We start from the raw sequence: 19,492 nt of genomic DNA on the forward strand, positions 1-19,492 counted from the left end.
ACCTGTTTCACCATCCTCCCACCCCGCTCCCTTCTGGCAACCACCTGTTCCTTCTCTCTGCCTGGGAGTTTGTTTCTGTTTGGTTCTGTTTGCTAGCTTGCTTTGATTTTTAGATTCTGCATGGAAATGGGGTCACGCAGCATTTGTCTTTCTCTCTCTGACTTTTTCAGCTTAATACCTAGAGCGCAATACGCTCCAGGTCTGTCCCTCTTGTCACAAATGCAAGCGTTTATTCTACGTTTGGCTGAGTGATATTCCACTGTAGATACATATATACGCCACGTCTTCTTTATCCATTCCCTGTCGATGGACGTTTAGGTGGCTTCCATATCTTGGATACTATAAATAACACTGCAGTGAACATAAGGACCCATGTGTCTTTTTGAATTAGTGTTTTGGGTTGTTTTTGTGGATTTTTTTTTTTTTTGAAAAATACAGAAGTAAACTTTCTGGGTTGTATGGTAGTTCTATTTTCAATTTCAGCTTTTGAGGAAACCCCATACTGTTTTCCATAGTGACTGCACCAATGCACATTCCCAGAAACAGTGCACAAGGGTCCTATTTTTCCCACCTCCTTACCGATATGTGTTATTCATTGTCTTTCGGATAAGAGCCATTCGGACAGGTGTGAGTGATATATCATTGTGATTTTGATGTGCATTTTTTTCCCTGATGGTTAATGATGTTGAATAGTTCATGTGTCTGTTGGCTATAAATATGTCTTCTTTTAAAAATGTCTGTTCAGATACCTTGACCATTTTGTAATCAGGTTATTTTTTTTATATAGAGTCGTGTGAGTCCTTCGTATATTTTGGATGTTAATTCCTTATTGGTCAAATTATTTGCAAGCATCTTTTCCCACGTGGTAGGCAGCCTTTTGGGTTTTTTGATAGTTTCCTTCCCCCTGCAAAAACGTTTTATTTTGGTTTTATAGTTATTTCAGTTATCTATTTTACTTTAGAATTTATTCTTATTTATTTTTTAATCTTTTGGGCACACCACATGGCCTGAGAGAGCTTGGTTCCCAAGCAGGGGTCAAACCTACGTCCCCTGCATTGGAAATGCAGAGTCTTAGCCACTGGACTGCCAGGGAGGGCCCTGCAAAAGCTTGTGAGCTTGATGCCGCCCCATTCATTTATTTCTGCTTTGGCTTCCCTTGCCTGAGGAGGCGTATCCAAAAAATTACTGCTAAGACCAATGTCAAAGAATGAAGCTCTTCTTTCACCCCTGAAAGTGGTCCAGTTTTCGTTACAATGTATCCTGAGAGAGCATACCATGCGTCACCGTGAGTGTTAGTATATTGGACACAAGTGCTGGGCAGCCATCGTTTGGCACGGTTTTTATTGTTTCCCGTGTTCTACTGTGGAGACAGTTAACAAGGTCGAGAGAAATGGTGTCTATATCTTCATCCACCGTAGGTTTTGCTATTAGATGAGCCAACTGCGGGATTGGACCCTTTCTCAAGACATCGAGTGTGGAGCTTCCTCAGGGAGCGCAAAGCAGGCCGCGTGATCCTCCTGAGCACCAACCTGACGGATGAAGCGGACATCCTGGCTGGTAACTGCAGCTCCTGTCTCAGTCTGACAGTGAAGAATTCAGGAGGCGTGGATTCCCAGGGCAAGACTGCTGCTCTTGCTCCCTTAGTGTGTCTATACGGCACAGGAATCCGGGGAATGACTGCCGTCTCGTCCCACTGCAGCATTCCTCACCGGCTCTGCGTATGCTGGGCTGTGGGCGCTAATGAACCTGTGCTGACAGCTTCTCAGATCAGCTCCGATTAGTTTCAGCATCCCAATCTCCTTTCATGCCTATTTGGTTGAAAATGTCCCCTCATTTTTTATCATCCAGAGTAGAAAATATGCTTATGGAATTTATGGTTTGTTTATTTTTTTTTTCAAGAAGTATCAGAGGCCACTGACGTAGACTGGAATGCAGAAGCTCATTTTTTTTATTAATTTAATTTTTTAACTTTTTATCTTCTTTTGGAGTATAGTCGATGAGCAGTTTTGTAATAGTTCCAGTTGCACAGCAGAGAAATTCAGCTAAACATATCAGTTCAGTTCAGTCGCTCAGTCGTGTCTGACTCTTTGCAACCGCATGGACTGCAGCACGCCAGGCCTCCCTGTCCATCACCAACTCCTGGAGCTTGCTCAGACTCATGTCCATTGAGTTGGTGATGCCATCCAACCATCTCATCCTCTGTCTTCCCCATCTCCTCCTGCCTTCCATCTTTCCCAGCATCAGGGTCTTTTCTAATGAGTCAGCTCTTTGCATCAGATGGCCAAAGTATTGGAGTTTCAGCTTCAACATCAGTCCTTCCATTGAATATTCAGGACTGATTTCCTTTAGGATGGACTGGTTGGATCTCCTTGCAGTCCAAGGGACTCTCAAGAGTCTCCTCCAACATCACAGTTCAAAACATACATTTATCCACTCTCCCATGCAGAAGCTTATTTTATTTACTTTTAACTTTATTTTATACACAATAACATTAAAAAAATTTTTAAACATTAAAATCATTCTGTGTTGGGGTATAGTTGATTAACAGTGTTGCAATAGTTTCAGGCAAAAGGCAAAGGGACTCAGCCGTACATACACGTGTATCCTTTCTCCCTCAAACGCCCCTCCCTTCTAGGCTGGCAGAAGCTCATTTTAAATGCGTCCATTTCAGTGCACGTTTCATGCTTTTAAAAGCTCATGAGATGGAGTTAGGCCCTTGCAGGACACTTCTTTGGAAATCTGAGTCCTGGCACCCCCCACCCCATGTTTTCCACACAGTGAGGAGGTGATGACCCCGTCTTCCCTCTCTCACTTCTTTCTGCTCAGATAGGAAAGTGATCCTGTCCAGCGGGAGGCTGAAGTGTGCGGGCTCCTCTGTCTTTCTGAAGCGAAGATGGGGTCTCGGCTATCACCTAAGGTAAAGGCACCGAGGGTGGCCTGGCTCTGCAGACACATCTTCAGTGATGGGCTGTCTCCCAGGTGGGCCGCCCTGAGAGAGACTGGGACCTCACGCTTCAGCTCGCTCAGCTGGGTTGGTCCAGGTCTGCCGCGTGCTCCTCCGTATTCTTGTTGCTTGCATCTTCCCCAGCGCTGAGGATGGGGCAGGCTTCAAAGGGAGAGGCCCTGGCGGACTGATGACGGCCTCCCGGACCCCCGTCCAGGCTGAGGCCGTGGGTGGTCTGACCTCATGGACCCCCGTCCAGGCTGAGGCCATGGGTGGTCTGACCTCCCAGATCCCTGTCCAGGCTGAGGCCATGGGTGGTCTGAGCTCATGGACCCCCATCCAGGCTGAAGCCATGGGTGGTCTGACCTCCCAGACCCCTGTCCAGGCTGAGGCCATGGGTGGTCTGACCTCATGGACCCCCATCCAGGCTGAGGCCACGGGTGGTCTGACCTCATGGACCCCTGTCCAGGCTGAGGCCGTGGGTGGTCTGACCTCATGGACCCCGTCCAGGCTGAGGCCGTGTGTGGTCTAAGCTCATGGACCCCCGTCCAGGCTGAGGCCATGTGTGATCTAACCTCCTGGACCCCAGTCCAGGCTGAGGCCATGTGTGGTCTGACCTCATGGACCCCCATCCAGGCTGAGGCCATGTGTGGTCTGACCTCCCAGACCCCCATCCAGGCTGAGGCCATGTGTGGTCTGACCTCCCAGACCCCCATCCAGGCTGAGGCCATGTGTGGTCTGACCTCCCAGACCCCCATCCAGGCTGAGGCCGTGGGTGGTCTGACCTCATGGACCCCCGTCTAGGCTGAGGCTGTGTGTGGTCTGACAGGCCTCGACCTTTTCCTGCCCTGAATCTCCTCAGCTGACCCATGCAGGACTCTGGTAGATGGCCATCCTTTCACAGGACACGAAGTCAAGTCCTTCCAGAAGCTACCACCAACAGGCAGTCAATCTGGAGACAAAGGGCGGAGGACTGTGTCTAACCAGCAAGTGTGTCCAGGCCAAACCAATACTTTTTGGAAAAAACCTTGATGATGAAACAAAACATGGGTGAAGGGCAGATTTCCCTATTAGACACGAATTTTTTAACATCTGCACAGTCTGATGTAATAATTATTTTCCCTAAGAAATCTCTTCTGCCTGATGTTCCTGCCTGCCTGTGTTTCTCTCCATACTTGACATATCATTTTAATCGCATTATTTATTTTTGTGTACTTGCATTTGTTTTGAGCTGATACATCTCTGTATAGATCCCAAGATTTTCCAAACTGATGACATCATTATTACTATTATTATTTCCTCATTTGTTTGCTCCCTAAAGCCAAGTAAACTAATACACAAAGGCTAGAAATCTGATAAGAGCTCTGTTTTTGTGGCAGCGGCAGAGAAAACACAAATGAACTGTCTTTCCTTTTATATATTAGTTTGTACAGAAATGAAACGTGTGATCCAGAAAAAATAACATCCCTCATTAATCACCACATCCCTGATGCTAAATTGAAAACGGAAAGCAAAGAAAAGCTTGTGTATACATTGCCTGTGGAAAGGACAAATAAATTTCCAGGTAATTTAAGTACAAGTACAAGGGGACAAACTTGGGAACAAGTGTTCACACCGTTATTACAGCTTTCATATGTGGTGGATTTGGATTTTGTTTGGGGTTGAGTTTCTCAAGGAGCTGAAGCTGAGATGAGAACTTCCAAGTGGAGCTGTCCAACGGCCAAGTGGATAGTTGGGTATGGGATACAGGAATTCAGAGAGCAGAGTGAGAGCTGAATCTGGGGACCACTCACTCAGTGATTCGGGTTGAAGCTATTGAATCTGTGTATTAGATGGATTTAATGCAAGGGACGGGATTAATGGGCAGGTGGCATAGGACTGAACCCCCGAGAGAGTGGAGGACGGGTCAGAGTGCGGTGGAGATCCGCAGCCCCTGGGGCGGTTGGAGGAGAAACGAGAGTTTGCTCTTATTAACTCAAGGGAGAAAGTGTTTCCAGAAGGAGGGTATAGTCAACAGCTTTGAATGTCACTAAATTTTAAAAAGAGAGAGACCAAGTTAAAAGAATAAAAACAAACAACTCCTCCCCAGCGAAGAAAACGTATTCACTGAGTTAAGAAAATTGGAATCACTGATGCTTGCCAACAGTAGCTTCTGGGCAGGTGGCGGGGGGATGAGGGCAGCCTTTGGGTCTGTGTAGGTTATGTGTGGATAGGAGTGACCAGTGAGAGAGCAGAAGAGACGGATCTTGGGAGCGGTGGGTGCTTTTGGTGGGAGGAGCTGGGGCTTCCTTTCTTTGCTGTTGCTTGTCGTGTGCGCGCACACACGTCTTTGCTCAGTGGGTGACCTTACAGCATTTTGGCATGTGACTTGGGATGACCGGGTACTTGCAGACGCTGATGATGCAGGAGATAAAAGGAGGAGGCAATTGGGGAGGCCCCTGAGAGCCCCAGGGGGGAGGGGGTCAGGACCCAAATCAAAGAGGCAGCTTTGGGTGGCAGAGCTGCAGATCACCCGGAAGGAAAGTCAGCAACAGAAGCAGGAACGCACAGTGATTGTGGGGCGACAGAGATTTGAGGGGCCACGGCGGTTTGAGGGGCGACGGCAGTTTGTGGGGCAACGGCAGTTTGTGGGGCAATGGTGACTTGAGGGGCGACGGTGGTTTGTGGGGCGACGGCGACTTGAGGGGTGATGGTGATTCATGGGGCGATGGTGATTTGTGGGGTGATGGTGATTTGTGGGGTGACGGTGGTTTGAGGGGCGATGGTGATTTGTGGGGCGACGGCGACTTGAGGGGCGATGGTGATTTGTGGGGTGACAGTTGATTTGTGGGGTGTTGGTGAGAAGGTGGTGCTCTCTCTGATCACTCGTCTTTCCTCGAAGTTTGCGGGCGCGTCGTGAGCTGTAGGCAGATGATGGAGGCAGAGGATTTGTGCACGAGGGCGGGTGGGTGGGGAGGCCTCCCGCTTCATGTCGCAGAGGGAGTGCACCCTGGTGAAATTTTGCCTCCAAAGAAGGGGCTTCTGCACAACGTTCGGCATCATCGTTCGGACAGGGGTCCGTTCACTAGGCTTAGCTGTCGACGTGGAATTCAGATGTCTCTGTCCCCTCCTGTTGCCTTAGACCTTTTCGGTGACCTCGATGAGGGTTGCAGCCTGGGTGTGATGAGTTATGAGGTTTCCACATCAACTCTGAATGAAGTCGTCACGAAACTGGAAGGAAACTCAGTGGCTGAGCAAGGTACATCCGTTTGTATGCGTCAAGGAAGACCAATGTCCAAAGGGTCATGTGCCAGCTTAGTATGTAGAGTGTCGTGTGTGGCTCTCGCCAAGGAACGAGACACGTTCCAGGTCTGATTGTGCTCTTTGGGAAGGGCTGTCAGCCTTTTCCTCACGTCGTCACTAGGACTAAACACAGGTCCCTTCTTGGCACGTCCCAGACTTCCCTTCAGAAACGATTCACTTCCTCTTTTAGCTGCTGTCTCCTCTCCCAGAGAATCCCTGCTTCTTGGATGCTCTGAGGATGTCAGAGGCTCTCCAACAGGGTCATGAGGTCTGAGCAGATGTTTCTCGTCAAGATTGCCCTTGCCTTGTCCATATGCAGAGTTCCACCGAGCCCTTAATGGGGAAAGGGGTTCAATAATCTCCTGAGGTGTGTTTTGGTGGTGGTGGTGGTTTAGTTGCTAAGCCATGTCCGACTCTTTGCGAGCCCCCTTCATGTAAACCGCCAGGCTCCTCTGTCCATGGGATTTCCCAGACAAGAATACTGGAGTGGGTTGTGATTTCCTTCTCCAAGGGATCTTCCCAACCCAGGGACTGAACCCTGGCCTCAATCAGCGGGCCTCTCGCATTGACAGGCAGATCCCTTACCGCTGCGCCACCAGGGAAGCCCAGCATGTGTTTAATGGACGATGATAGAAAGAGCTGCCATTTTGCAGCCTTCGTGGCAGACGCTTCGATCGACGTGTGGCTGTGTTGCAATTACCTTCCTGTAATGACCTTTACGGGCTTTTCAGGTGGCTCAGTCGTCAAGAATCCTCCCGCAGTGCAGGATGTGTGGGTTCAGCCCTGGCCGGGAAGATCCCCTGGAGAAGGAAATGGCAACCCACTCCCGTATTCTTGCCCAGAAACCCCAGGGACAGAGGAGCCTGGTGGGCTACCGTCCTTGGGGTTGCCAAGTCGGAGACGGCTGAGCAACTAACAAGCAACAGAATAGCCTTTGTAACAGACGCCCTGGACACACGTTTTCACCCCAGAGAATCAGGCCGACAGCAGTTAGATGCTTCGTCCCAAATCATGCTGCCCGTACGGCATGTACTTGGGAATCGGGTACCGATCTGGTGGTTTCAGATCTGACAATTTTTCCGCATAAAATTCTAAGTAGATATTTAGGCATCCATGATTGGGTGTTCCTGTGGAAGAGATTTCTTGAAATCCTCAGAATATTGTCACATATGAGACCTTCTCTGTCTTTCCAAAGACTGGGCATAATGTGATCATCTTTCCTGAGCTCCACGTTTGGTATGAATTCACCGTGTTTATTGAATGTGGGCATCACGTACCTCATTTGTTTCCGACCTTCTTTGCTTTGTAACCGGGAACATTGTAAAACCACGTTTAATATTGTTACAAAGAGAAAGCTGTGGTGCCCATGATGCCGTTAGTAATGTGCGTGTATTCTGTGTGTGCGCGCGTGTGTGTAGATTTTGAACAAGAGGAGATGAGCAGGGACACGGGTCGGCTGCATGAGATGGATCCACCTTGCCCTTCTGCCCCCGAAACGCAGAAGGCTGTGAGCGTCGCGGGCCTCTGGAGGCTGCAGTTCTGGGCGATGGCACGGCTCCGTTTCTTACAGTTAAGAAGAGGAAAGAAAGGGCTTCTGACCCTGTGAGTACTGGGGCATGCAGCTTCTTAGACAGTGAGTGTCAAGAGAGGGTTAAACGGGAGGGAATCTGAAACTAGGATACGATTAAATACTACTCAGCCATAAAAACCTGAGCAATGTCGTGACAGCAGCAGGTGGACCCAGGGGCTGTCTGGTGAGGGGAGAAAGTGAAAGACAAACAGAGCATGTTGTTTACACGTGGAATCTTCTAGAAAGGTGCAAACAAACTTATTTACAAAACAGAAGCAGAGTCGCAGAAGTAGGAAAGGCTTACAGCTGGCAAAGGAGAAAGGCTGGGGGTGGCAGGTGGGCTGGGGCCTGGGATGAACACACACACGCACTACGTGAAAAATAGAAAACCAATAAGGGCCTGCCATACAGCAAGGGAGCGCCACTCTACAAGGACCCAGACTGGAAAAGAATTTCAAAAAGAGCAAAAATTAAGCTGCTATTGTGGATCTAAAAAAAGACAAAAGCAGACAAGCCAACAAGAAGCCTGGAACACAATACCCCCAGCAGCGTTCCTGCCAGAGGATGAATAAATGTGCCGTTTGGTTGCACCAACAGTGGGGACGCCCGATGTGAGGGCCCGAGCAGCCTTCTCCGCACGTCTGTTTAACTTTCATAGTTTGATAGCCTGTGCTTATATCCCAGTGCCAGGCTTCCCTGGGGGCTCAGCAGTTAGGAACCCGCCTGCCAGTGCAACTGACTCGGGTTCAGTCCCTGGGTTGGGAAGATCCCCTGCAGGAAGGCATGGCAACCCACTCCAGTATTCTTGCCTAGAGAATCCCATGGGTACAGTCCACGGGGTCACAGAGAGTCAGACACGACGTAGGACTGAGCATGCGCCCACGCGTGGCATGTGAAGGTGTGACTTTCAAAACGTTAGCACCAGTTATGGATGGCACCCAGCAAACACTTGTGAAATGTCTGGCTGAATAAACTAACTAAATAAACTACCTAATAAAAATAACACTGTCCTGTCACAGTGGCAGTCATACGGTGATATTTCTTTATTGATAGACTGTTCGTGTTTGGAGTTGCAGTGTTCCCTTTGATTGTGGAAAGCATATTCTATGCTGTGTTGAATGAAACCACTGATTGGGAATTTAAACCTGAGTTGTATTTCCTCTCTCCGGGACAACTTCCCCAAGACCCCCGTACCAGCTTATTGATCATCAATAACACAGGTAAACAGAAAAACAAATTTTAAATCCAGAAAATAGTGATTTTTATTGTTAAATAGCACAGGTGGGGGGAAGCAACTTATAAGAGGGTAAAATGTGCGTTTAAACCTCACTTATGGAAAAGAACTTGTGAGGGGCGGTGCGTGTCTGTGTGACTTTGGAGCTGCTGGGACAGCCGGAGGGAGCCTGGGTCGCCCTGTAACTCACCTGACCTGCCAGTCTATCCGCCTGAGGATCCTCAGCTCTTCTGGGAGATGGAGACGGGTTTCTGTACTCACAGAAGCACTCGGTGTCCAGGTCTCTGTGTTACAGCAGCCTAACCACACCCGAAACGCTGTACACGCCGACTGATAGCGTGACGATGGCATCGCTATACCCTATGCCCCTCCAGCAAAATCTAGGAAGATTCAAGACCGATTAGAACCCATGATCTTGTTCCCCTAAATGATGGGCAGTTGGTTTTGCCTGACTGTTCACTTCAGGCTTCTTCGGTGGCTCAGTGGTAAAGCGTAAGATTTGATAACAGAGACAGTGGAGTGACTTCTCCTTTGCGGGCCGGCATTGTTATTCTTCTGCTGCCCGCAGAGACGTGCCTTTACACGGCATTCTACAAATCTTGACTGTGTGTGTGGTTTATTTTTAAAAAATGGTCACGTGTGTTCTTGCTTTCTGTGGCCTTCTGCTCTGGATTTCATGCTAGAATCAAACATTGAAGACTTCATACAGTCACTGAAGCATCAAAATATACTTTTGGAGGTAGATGACTTTGAAAATAGAAATGGCACCGAAGATCCGTCTTACAACGGGGCCATCATCATTTCTGGCAAACGAAAGGTATGCGTGCCACTTGCCTCTTGTGTTTGCTTTTATGAAAACCAGTTAAAGTGCTACGTTTTAGCTGACGTAAACACTGTGAAAAGTCAACCCAGCTAGTATACAGTGACAACTCAAAAACACGTGGGGTTATCACTGAATAAACCGTGACGTTTAAATAAGTTGTCGTAAAACATTTTTATCTTAAATTTTGAATTATAAGATCTTTTACATTTGAAGGTACCTAGATATCATTACATTATTCAGACTCAGTAAAATATCAGACCTTCTGAGTACCAACCCCTATAATTATGAATTTAAGAAATCCCATTTAATGACGAACTACCCAAGTGATATTTTTATATATTGAGAAAATACATTAAATACTATAATAATCACATGAAATCTCTGGGAGGAAAGTGCTCTCAGTTTATTGTTCAATATGTTTCAATTTGGGTAAAAGAGTGCAAGTGATAATAGAAACCCTTTCACAGGAATAAGACTGTTGAAAATACACCCCAATCCTAAGTAAGACTGAGTTTACATCCCAGTGGAAAGCTGGGGCCAGATTCCATGATTTTCCTACCCGGAAAGTCAGGGTTCCTTTGCTTGCTCTCCGAAAGCTCAGTGTCCCGTTGTCAGGGCCACTGTTGAATCCTGGTTGATGAAACTTCCTCGTAAGCAAAATGAGGATGAATGATTTCAAGTCAGTAGTGCTGATAAAAATGCGTATTGCCAGTTGTACTTCCACCAGAACCCACTGTACATGATCTCACTTAAGCCATATCCCAGCCCATTCCCTGTCCCCCCCACAAAAGAGAAGAGCGATGCGCAGAAAGGCCAGCTCACCCAGAGGTGGTCACACAGCCAGAAGCGCCGCTGCCGAGCGCTCTCTTCTTCAGTGGCGTGGAACCAGCGTGACGCTGTTTGTCTTTGTTTCCTGGGAAGGACTATCAGTTCTCAGTCGTGTGCAACACCAGGAGGCTGCACTGCTTTCCCGTCCTCGTGAGCGTCGTCAGCAACGCGCTGCTTCGGATGTTCAATCAAACGCGGCGCATTCGGACCGAGAGAAGCGCATACCCTTTGGTAAGTGCTGGGTTTCCTCGTTTACCTTCTTGGGCTGTTGAGTAATTGCTACGGGTCCTCTGGGGCGTCAGTCCTAAAAACCGTTTCGTCTTAATTTTTCAATCAGGCTATACTTGGCAACATATGATTTTTCCTAAGTTATTACTAAAGGGTTTGCAGGAGGGATATTTCCCAGTATTCTGTGATAGTCTCTTAGGGAATCTTCTGAAAAACTACAAGCTTGACTGCAGAAGTGTCTTGGAGACAGAGAGTGAGTCTGTGTGTGTGTGTGTGTGTGTGTGTGTGTGTGTGTGTACAATGGGTTGGAAGTCGGGAGCCCTGGTAACCAGCTTTAGAATCTTGTAAAGCCAGTATCACTTGGTGGTGGGCCCTTCATTGACTCCGCGGCTAGTGGGTTGACTGAAACGAAGGAGAATCTGCCGGCTTTGGGGCCATCTTCCTTGGGATCCGTCCCTTTACTCACCCATCATTGCTCTGCATCGCAAGGGTGTCTGATACCCAGAGCCACGTTCTCAGGGGGCTTTGTCAGCCAGCTGTAGCCTGGATTTACACAGCAGAAAGCAGGGATCGGAGCCAGGAGGGCAGAAAGGCCACACACCGTGGGCTCCGGTCACATCACCTCCCCTTCGCCTTCTAACCCGGAAGGGACAACGGCTTCCTTACCCTTGTTTCCTCCACTCTCCCCACCCGTGTAACCCTTGCGTGACTGACTTCCCTCTGCTTTAAGTACTGAAGGTGGTGAAGGCTTTCTGATTAGACCCCGACCGGTGCCCTGGAGGGATCTCCCGAAGCGGACCCTGCCTGTGCCAAACCAGGAGGTTGGGAGAGCGAGACACACGATTGGAAATGGAGCCATCAGAGGCGTGAGCCCGGTCTGTGATGGAGGGCTGAGCTCAGTCTGGGCCTCCACTGCTTTATGGCGCTGGGCTCACACGGGGCAGACGGGGCAGACTGAGCTGCGCTGAAGCCGCCGCTGGCCGTGAGCGCTGGGCAGTGGCCGGACAAGGGGGTCTGAAGGGATCCTGCAGACAGGGGAGCCACCAGGTAGACCGAGGGGGCTACAGCCCCTCTTGGTCATTGAGTTTCCTCATTTTATTGCGTATTTGTTCAGGATCAAAATGGACCAAGGCCCCAAGGTTATTCTCTTAGACATCCCTGGAGGTGCATACCTTTCTCCTTCCAGCCATTCGCAGAAAAACAGTGACGTGTTCTCCCATCTGCTGAAACATTAGAATTTGTAGATGTAGCTTCCAAAGCCTGAAGGAAAGTTTGAGAATGATTTTGAGATAGGCTACTACTGCCCTGGCCTCCTGTAATTAATCCTGGAGGCAGCCCTGTACCTGTGTGTACTAAGTCACTCAGTCGTGTCTGACTCTTTGCGACCCCAAGGACTGTAGCCCACCAGGCTCCTCTGTCCATGGGATTCTCCAGGCTGAGACTGCAGTGGGCTGCTGTGCCCTCCTCCAGGGGATCTTCTGGACCCAGGGATCAAACCCAAATCTCTTTACGTCTCCTGCTCTGGCAGGCGGGCTCTTTACCACTAGCACCACCTGGGAAGCCCCCGCCCCGAGCTGAAGGCCAGACTCAGACACCAGTTTGCGGGAAATGAGTTCAAGTTTCTCTCTTTGATGGTGGGCTTAGTGCAGAGGGGTTTCCTTTCAAGTCTGTGCTTCAGAAGCTCCCACTCAGCTACCGGTATCTTCACCTCCTCATCACTAGGTTTGCTGGGGAAGACGGTTGCTCAGGCCCGAATGATCAACTTCTCTCATTGTTCCTCAATTATTATTTTTTGTATTGTGGTTTAAAAGAAGTCCTGTAACACAAAACCTTACCATCTAGTCATGTCTTAAAATGTCTTTATTTTTGATTGAAGGATAATCGCTTTCCGGTATAGTGTCGGTGTCAACATGGACCAGCCATCGGCATACATAGACCCCCCCACCTCCAGAAACCCCCCGTCTCCCACCGCACCGCACCCCCGAGGCTGTCACCTCTGTTTCAGCTCCCTGAGCCGCACAGCAGATTCCACCAGCTATCATTTCATCTAGGCGTTTTTAAGGGTGCACTTCGGAAGTGCTCAGTATATTCACACCGTCGTGGGTCAGATCTCCGGAACTCTTCTGTCCTGTGGAATTAGCGCTTTATCTCCGCCAAACAAGACTCCCTGCTCCCCGCCCCTCGCGGCCCCTCCTGACCCCCATTCTGCGGCTCTTTCTGGGAATCTGACCAGCACGCGTGTCTCTTGCCTGGCTTCCTTCCCGCTTCCCTGACACCCCCTCAGTTCACGCGTGTTGCAGCGTGCGACAGGACGTCCTCCTCTAAGGGTGAACGATTCTGCTCGTGCACACCCGTTCATCTGCCTGAGGACTCGTGGCTGCTTCTGTCCACCTGGCTCCTGTGAACAGCGCTGCTGTGAACAGTGCGCATGGGTCTCTACTTTCCGTTCTTTCGATACATGCCCTGAAATGGTTCTGAGTCATTTTTCACTTCTGTTTTTTCCCTCGGAGTTGAAGCATCACGTTGAGTGACCAGGAGCTTCTCCCCGCCCCTGCCCCCGGCCTCCGTGGGTGGAGATCGGGGAACTAGCTGTGCGTGTTTGATTTTTCAGTACTTCCAGAAGCACGGGCTTTTGTGAAGATCAGTATTTCTTTCCTTTTTTACAAATGCTCACTGGCTTTAAGCACTTCACTGTATGGATGTGGTTAATGAATTGTTTTGTTGAGGTGGCATCGACTTGCACCGTCATACCACGGCTTCCTGGTGTGACTCTGTGCTGCTTCTCCTCGTGTGCCCACCAAGCGTGCCTTCTGTTCACAGGGCCACGCGCTGCTCTGGACGGGGCTCCCCCAAGGCTCGTTCTTCTTGTTTTTTGTCACGTGCAGCCTGTCTCCTTACATCGCCATGAGCAGTGTCAGCGATTACAAAGTAAGAAGAGGGAGGAGGGAAGAAAAACGCCGGGGCCCCAGTCATTCTGTGTTCAGTGCCATGGGTTTTCTCACAGGAAAACACTGTAACGTGTTTAACTCAGATAATGCAGTTCAATATTATTTCTATCAAGTCAGAAAATTTCAGAGAAGGCAATGGCACCCCACTCCAGTACTCTTGCCTGGAGAATCCCATGGACAAAGGAGCCTGGTGGGCTGCCATCTCTGGGGTCGCACAGAGTTGGACACGACTGAGTGACTTCACTTTCACTTTTCACTTTCATGCATCAGAGAAGGCAATGGCACCCCACTCCAGTACTCTTGCCTGGAGAATCCCATGGACAAAGGAGCCTGGTGGGCTGCCATCTATGGGGTCGCACAGAGTCGGACGTGACTGAAGCGACTTAGCAGCAGCAGCAGAGAAGTTACTTCTAAAAACACAAAGCGCTTGTTACTTCAAAATGATAGGAAAAGGGCAACAGTCTGGCGGGCACTCAAAATCTAAACCTTCAAAGGGGAATGTGATAAACCTTTCAACCACAGTATTTCCTAACCACAGGGAAGAAATCATTGATACTGAAATTGAGGACCACAGTTAAGACTTTAATCCACTTGCCATTGTGCAGAATACAGTTTTTTGGTTGTATTTGTGTTGGGTCACACCCATTATGGAGGCAAGACAAGTCCTATCAGATTTAAACAGGTCATCTCTTACCATCTGAGTCAGTTATTATCCAGGAGTATATTTAGATAATGGAGAATTTACTGTTCTCGGGATGACAAAATAGCATTGCTTTTGAAGGAGACTGATTCGGACTTTGATCATTAGGAGGCTACTGTTCTATTTATTCTTCAAACCTGCCAGATAAAACAATTCTCGTGTTTAAACGTCCACCTTGATGCAACTGGCTCTTCTGTCATCGGCTCCCTAAAAGCGGTGCACGTAATTAAGATATTGAAAAAGTGAAAGTGAAAGTCGCTCAGTCGTGTCCAACTCTTGTGACCCCATGGACTATATAGTCCATGGAATTCTTCAGGCCAGAATACTGGAGTGGGAAGCCTTTCCCTTCTCCAGGCGATCTTCCCAACCCAGGGATCGAACCCAGGTCTCCTGCATTGCAGGTGGATTCTCTACCAGCTGAGGCACAAGGAAAGCCCAGGAAGCAGATTAAAATATTAAACTTTTAAAAATATTAGATTTTTTTAAAATTTAGGGACTTCCCTAGTGGTCCAAGTGGCTAAGACTTCGCCTTCCAGTGCATGGGGTGCAGGTTCAGTATCTGGTCAGGAAGCTAAGATCCCGTGTGCCTGACAGTGAAAAAAACAAAATATAAAACAGAAGCGGTGTTGTGACAAGTTCAACACAGTCTTCACAAAATGGTTCACTTCAAGACACTTAAACCTTTTTTTTTAACGTGTTAGAATATTAGATTATATTTACCGTTGAAAATCACCTGATGTGCTTTTTTTTTGGATTTGAATTTCAACTGAATCCATGTTTCTGCTTTGGTTTTCCATCAGAAGAGAACCAAGTCCCAGCTGTGGGTCTCTGGCCTCTTCCCCTCTGCGTACTGGTGTGGGCAGGCGCTGGTGGATGTCAGCCTCTACAGTCTCATTCTCCTTTCCATGTATTTGATTTTCTACCTAGCGAACATGGTGTACATTTATCTCACAAGTCGAGTTATATTTGCTTTGGTAAGTAACAATGGCACAGACAATATCTTACACAGCAACTCCTAGTAAACTTTCACACTGATGTGGTTTCATATAGTCATGACGTTTCCATTTTTAGTTTGTCAGACACCCAAGCAGAACCCTGCAGAGTGCATGTGTAATGAGAAGTAAGCAATGCTTGTAACCTCTCCCTCAGTTACTGTTTCATTTTTTTGACTATGCTGTTTCTTTCTATTATCTTCAGGTTGTCATGACGCTTGGTTATGCAGCTTCACTTGTCTTCCTGACATACGTGATAGCGTTTGTTTTTCGTAAGAGGAGAAAAAATAGCGGCCTTTGGTCATTTTGCTTCTATGTAGTAAGTATTTACACAAACAGTTCTTTTTTAAACTTTCAGCGTAACATTAAAGACAGTCACGTTTGCCTTGAGCAATGGGGACAACCAATACCTTAAAATCACACCCTAGAGAGGGGAGCGAGTGTAACATGTTACGGAGTCAGTGATCTTCCTGGAGAATTCGTGTACGACCTTGACTCGAATTTACAGAGAAGGTTCGTGTGCCGTGCCTGCTGTGTTGCTCCGTCCTGTCCGACTCTTTGTGACCTTACTGTGGCCCGCCAGGCTCCTCTGTCCACGGGATTCTCCGGGCAAGAACACTGGAGTGGGTGGCCATTCCCTTCTTCCCTGCCCAGGGATCGAAACTGTCTCTCTTGCGTCCGCACTGGCAGGCGGGCTCTTCAGTAGCGCCACCTGGGAAGCCCCTGGGGTTGCAGAAGAGCTGGACGTGACTGAGCAACTAAGCACGTAAGATCGCGGAAAACTTGGATGGAAAGGTTTTATCAAAACTCTGGGGCTGCCTGGTCCCAGCATTTCAGGTGCCTTTTAGCTGAACTCCTCAGCTGCTGGCTGAAAGTCTTGCATACACAGCTCTCAGTTCTTGGAGTAGGAGTCTTGAAATCATGAGAGGAACCCAACCAAAGTCTACCTGCTAAGAAAATGCGTATGGTGTCATCCACTGATTTCTGTAAGACGTTGGCAGCGGATTGTCCTGGTCAGCAGCTAGCTGTTGACTCACCCTTTCTTAGCAGACATCTCTAGGTGGTATTGGGTTGGCCAAAAAGTTAAGATGTTATGGAAGCACCCAAGCGAACCTTTTTGGCCAACCCAGTATTTCTCAGTATTCAGCTGGTAGTGTCTATAGAGATACTTTATTTGAAAGACTGATTTTGAGACAGTCATGAAAATTTGGTACACCAAAGTCTTTCCATTTGTACTTTGCCGTGAGAACTCTTTTTTTTTTTTTTTTCCAGCCAACAGACTTAATAATACTGCACAATGTAAACCCAGAAGCTGGGTAAGCGGAACAGATGTCAGGCTGACTGACAGTTGATTTCTTTTCAGCCCGTACTCTTGGTTTGCATACGTCCAGAAAAGGTGGACAAAACATCCGTGCGCACACTTTGTGTTTTCTCGTCGTTTCGGCTGTGAACAAAGTCTCTTTCGGGGCTGGCGTTCAGGCGGCGTCAGGGTTCTTGGCCAGCAGGGCCTCTGACAGGTCTGCCCCTGCAGAGTGAGTGAGGACTCAGCCATCCTAGTGTGAGCAGCCTCGGAGCTGCTCTTTGAGTTTACTGGTCTTCAGTCCTAGGTCACCAGCAGCCCAGAGTCGCACTTCCTTTTTCTTTCTGTCTTTGCCCAGTCACTCTGTTGGCTCTCGTTGAGCAGAAACTGCTCCAGGCTGAGACTTAGTAAATGCACTTCTAGACGAATGCCCACTGCGGTGTGTCGAGGGAGAAGGCAGCCGTCGGGTTGCCAGGCACTCACCACTCACCCTGTCTGCACAGATGCGACAGCCTCTCAGATGAGGACTCACTCAGCTTCTCCGGTAGAACCGCGCCTCCCCCTCGGCTTTCGCTGCGGGAGCGGGCCTCTGCAGTGATGCTTTCAGTTGGGAAAAATGAGAAAGAGTTTTCTCAGCAGATTCCAAAGTGTGTCAACTACAACAGCGTATGACAGCGCTTCCAGAACTCGAAACATCAGACTTTGCCAGAGTGGAGCTTCCGTGTCTCTCCACTTAGAGAGCAGAGACCGTCCCCTCGTCTCCCCTCGTCCCTCGGCCAGTTCTGGACATAGTAAGGGACGCAGGGCTGGTGAGGACAGGCTTCCCCCAGCGCCTGGTAGAAGCGGGCTGGAGTCTGCACTGTCGTACCGTGAATTCCTCAGCAGCAAGCGAATAAACGAACAAACAAGGAAATTTGGCTTTGTTGTTTCTAAGGAGAGGCATGATGATACCAAGGCCTTTCCTGTTAGGTTTGTGGATTAATACGATGACTAAGACCTTCTCACTATCGTGTGAGTAAGTAAGCCTTAGCAAATAAAGAACCACAGCAAAGAACTGAACTTTTGACACCAAAAAACTACATTGTTTCAAATCGAAATGTATCTTCAAATGATTGGAGATCTTTTTTTCCCCTTTATTGCCAATTCATTGTAAATTTATTATGGATGAAAATAAGACAAAGCAGTATTGCAAAAACAAAGTAAATTTTGCAAACTAAAAATTTCTTTCCTCACAATATGAAAAACACACCACAGTGTTACAGTGTCATGCTTTCTGATTATTTCCCTTTTTCTTTACATTGTCAGTTTCATTTTTTATACCACTGAAAAGTAACCACATATTTACGGAATATTGAAACGTCAGATTTGAAAAATAATGACGATTATCTAACATAATTCTCCTCATTTTATGGAAGGAAAAAATTATGCGGCTTTTGGATTGTTTTTCTTTGATGCTTTAATCCTTTATAATTTCTTTTCTTAAATTTTTTTTATTAAAGTGTAGCTCATTTGCAGTGTTGAGTTTAATTTCTGCTGTTCGGCAAAGTGGCTGTCACATATATACTTTCTTTCCCGTTGTGGTTTATCGCAGGACATGGAGCGTCGCTCCCCGTGCGCTGTAGCAGGACCTTGTTTATCCGTCCTGTACATAATAGTTTGTATCAAGTAACCTATTTAAAGTCACACAAAAATTAGTGACCGACTCGGGATAAAACTGAGGTCTCAGTGAGTCTGAACAATTTAGCTCTCACCTTCGTCTCCAGATTTTCCCTCTAAGAATTTCCTGTTAGGAGAGGAAGGTCATACACTTTCTCATAACAAAATCTCTTCCCTTCCCTCCTCCCTCTGAAAGGACTGTGCCTGCACGAGGGAAAGCTCCCATGTATTTGATCAGAGCGCCTGCCATCTCACGCATTTCCTCAAGTATCAGTGGGCGGAGTGTGTGTGGCGGCGCTAACGTGTTCCCCCTTGCCTTGTAGGTCACGGTCATCTCATTTGGCATCATCATGCTATTTGCTCCAGACGTCCCTGTCCTGATAACTTGCATGACTTTAGTTCCCTCGGCAACCTTGAGTGGATTTACAGCTTTTTTGCAACAGGTAAGAAATGTTATCAAATGTGCCATTAATTTTGAATGTGCAGCCTATTAAAGTCCTTTGCCTAAATCTACAAAAACAGACAGCAGGCTGGTGTTTTCCTGGGAGCTGAGGGGGGAAAGGAGTAGGTGTCTCTTTGGGGTGGTGGAAATGTTCCTAAGTCGACTTGCAGTGATGCTCTTGCAGCTCTGCGAATTTACTAAAAAGCTTTGAATCGTACACTTAAAATGAATGAATTGTATGGCATGAGAATTTAACCACAATAAAGCCATTTTGAAAGCTTTGCCAGGAATTACTGGCAGGCAGCAGTTAAGACTCAGCACTTTTACGGTGGAGGGCCCAGGTTCAATCCCTGGTCAGAAAACTAAGATCCCAAAAAGCATACCGGGCAGCCAAAAAATAAAAATAAAAGCATCTGCCATGTGCACTTTATAAAACGTAAGCATTGTCAAATGCATTTAAAATGAATGCCAGATAGAAACACATTGCCTGATTCCTTGGGTATTCATTATCCAGTGTGAGCATATACTCCCATACAATAACACTT

At 47.8% G+C, this 19,492-nt stretch overlaps 1 protein-coding gene across 1 annotated transcript in view; it reads left to right on the forward strand.

Moving 5' to 3' along the window:
- The window catches only part of ABCA6 (ATP binding cassette subfamily A member 6), a 61,263-nt gene that overhangs the window by 24,983 nt on the left and 16,788 nt on the right, over window positions 1–19,492 (forward strand). The window contains exons 14-25 of the mRNA XM_052658929.1: window positions 1,419–1,557; window positions 2,827–2,917; window positions 4,369–4,508; window positions 6,066–6,182; window positions 7,645–7,828; window positions 8,850–9,016; window positions 9,714–9,847; window positions 10,775–10,912; window positions 13,730–13,837; window positions 15,358–15,531; window positions 15,755–15,868; window positions 18,829–18,948. Of these exons, the coding sequence (XP_052514889.1) occupies window positions 1,419–1,557; window positions 2,827–2,917; window positions 4,369–4,508; window positions 6,066–6,182; window positions 7,645–7,828; window positions 8,850–9,016; window positions 9,714–9,847; window positions 10,775–10,912; window positions 13,730–13,837; window positions 15,358–15,531; window positions 15,755–15,868; window positions 18,829–18,948 (1,626 nt within the window). The remainder of the gene's footprint in view (window positions 1–1,418; window positions 1,558–2,826; window positions 2,918–4,368; window positions 4,509–6,065; window positions 6,183–7,644; window positions 7,829–8,849; window positions 9,017–9,713; window positions 9,848–10,774; window positions 10,913–13,729; window positions 13,838–15,357; window positions 15,532–15,754; window positions 15,869–18,828; window positions 18,949–19,492) is intronic.

This window comes from Budorcas taxicolor, chromosome 19 (genome assembly GCF_023091745.1).
Source record: "Budorcas taxicolor isolate Tak-1 chromosome 19, Takin1.1, whole genome shotgun sequence".
Lineage (NCBI taxonomy): Eukaryota > Metazoa > Chordata > Mammalia > Artiodactyla > Bovidae > Budorcas > Budorcas taxicolor.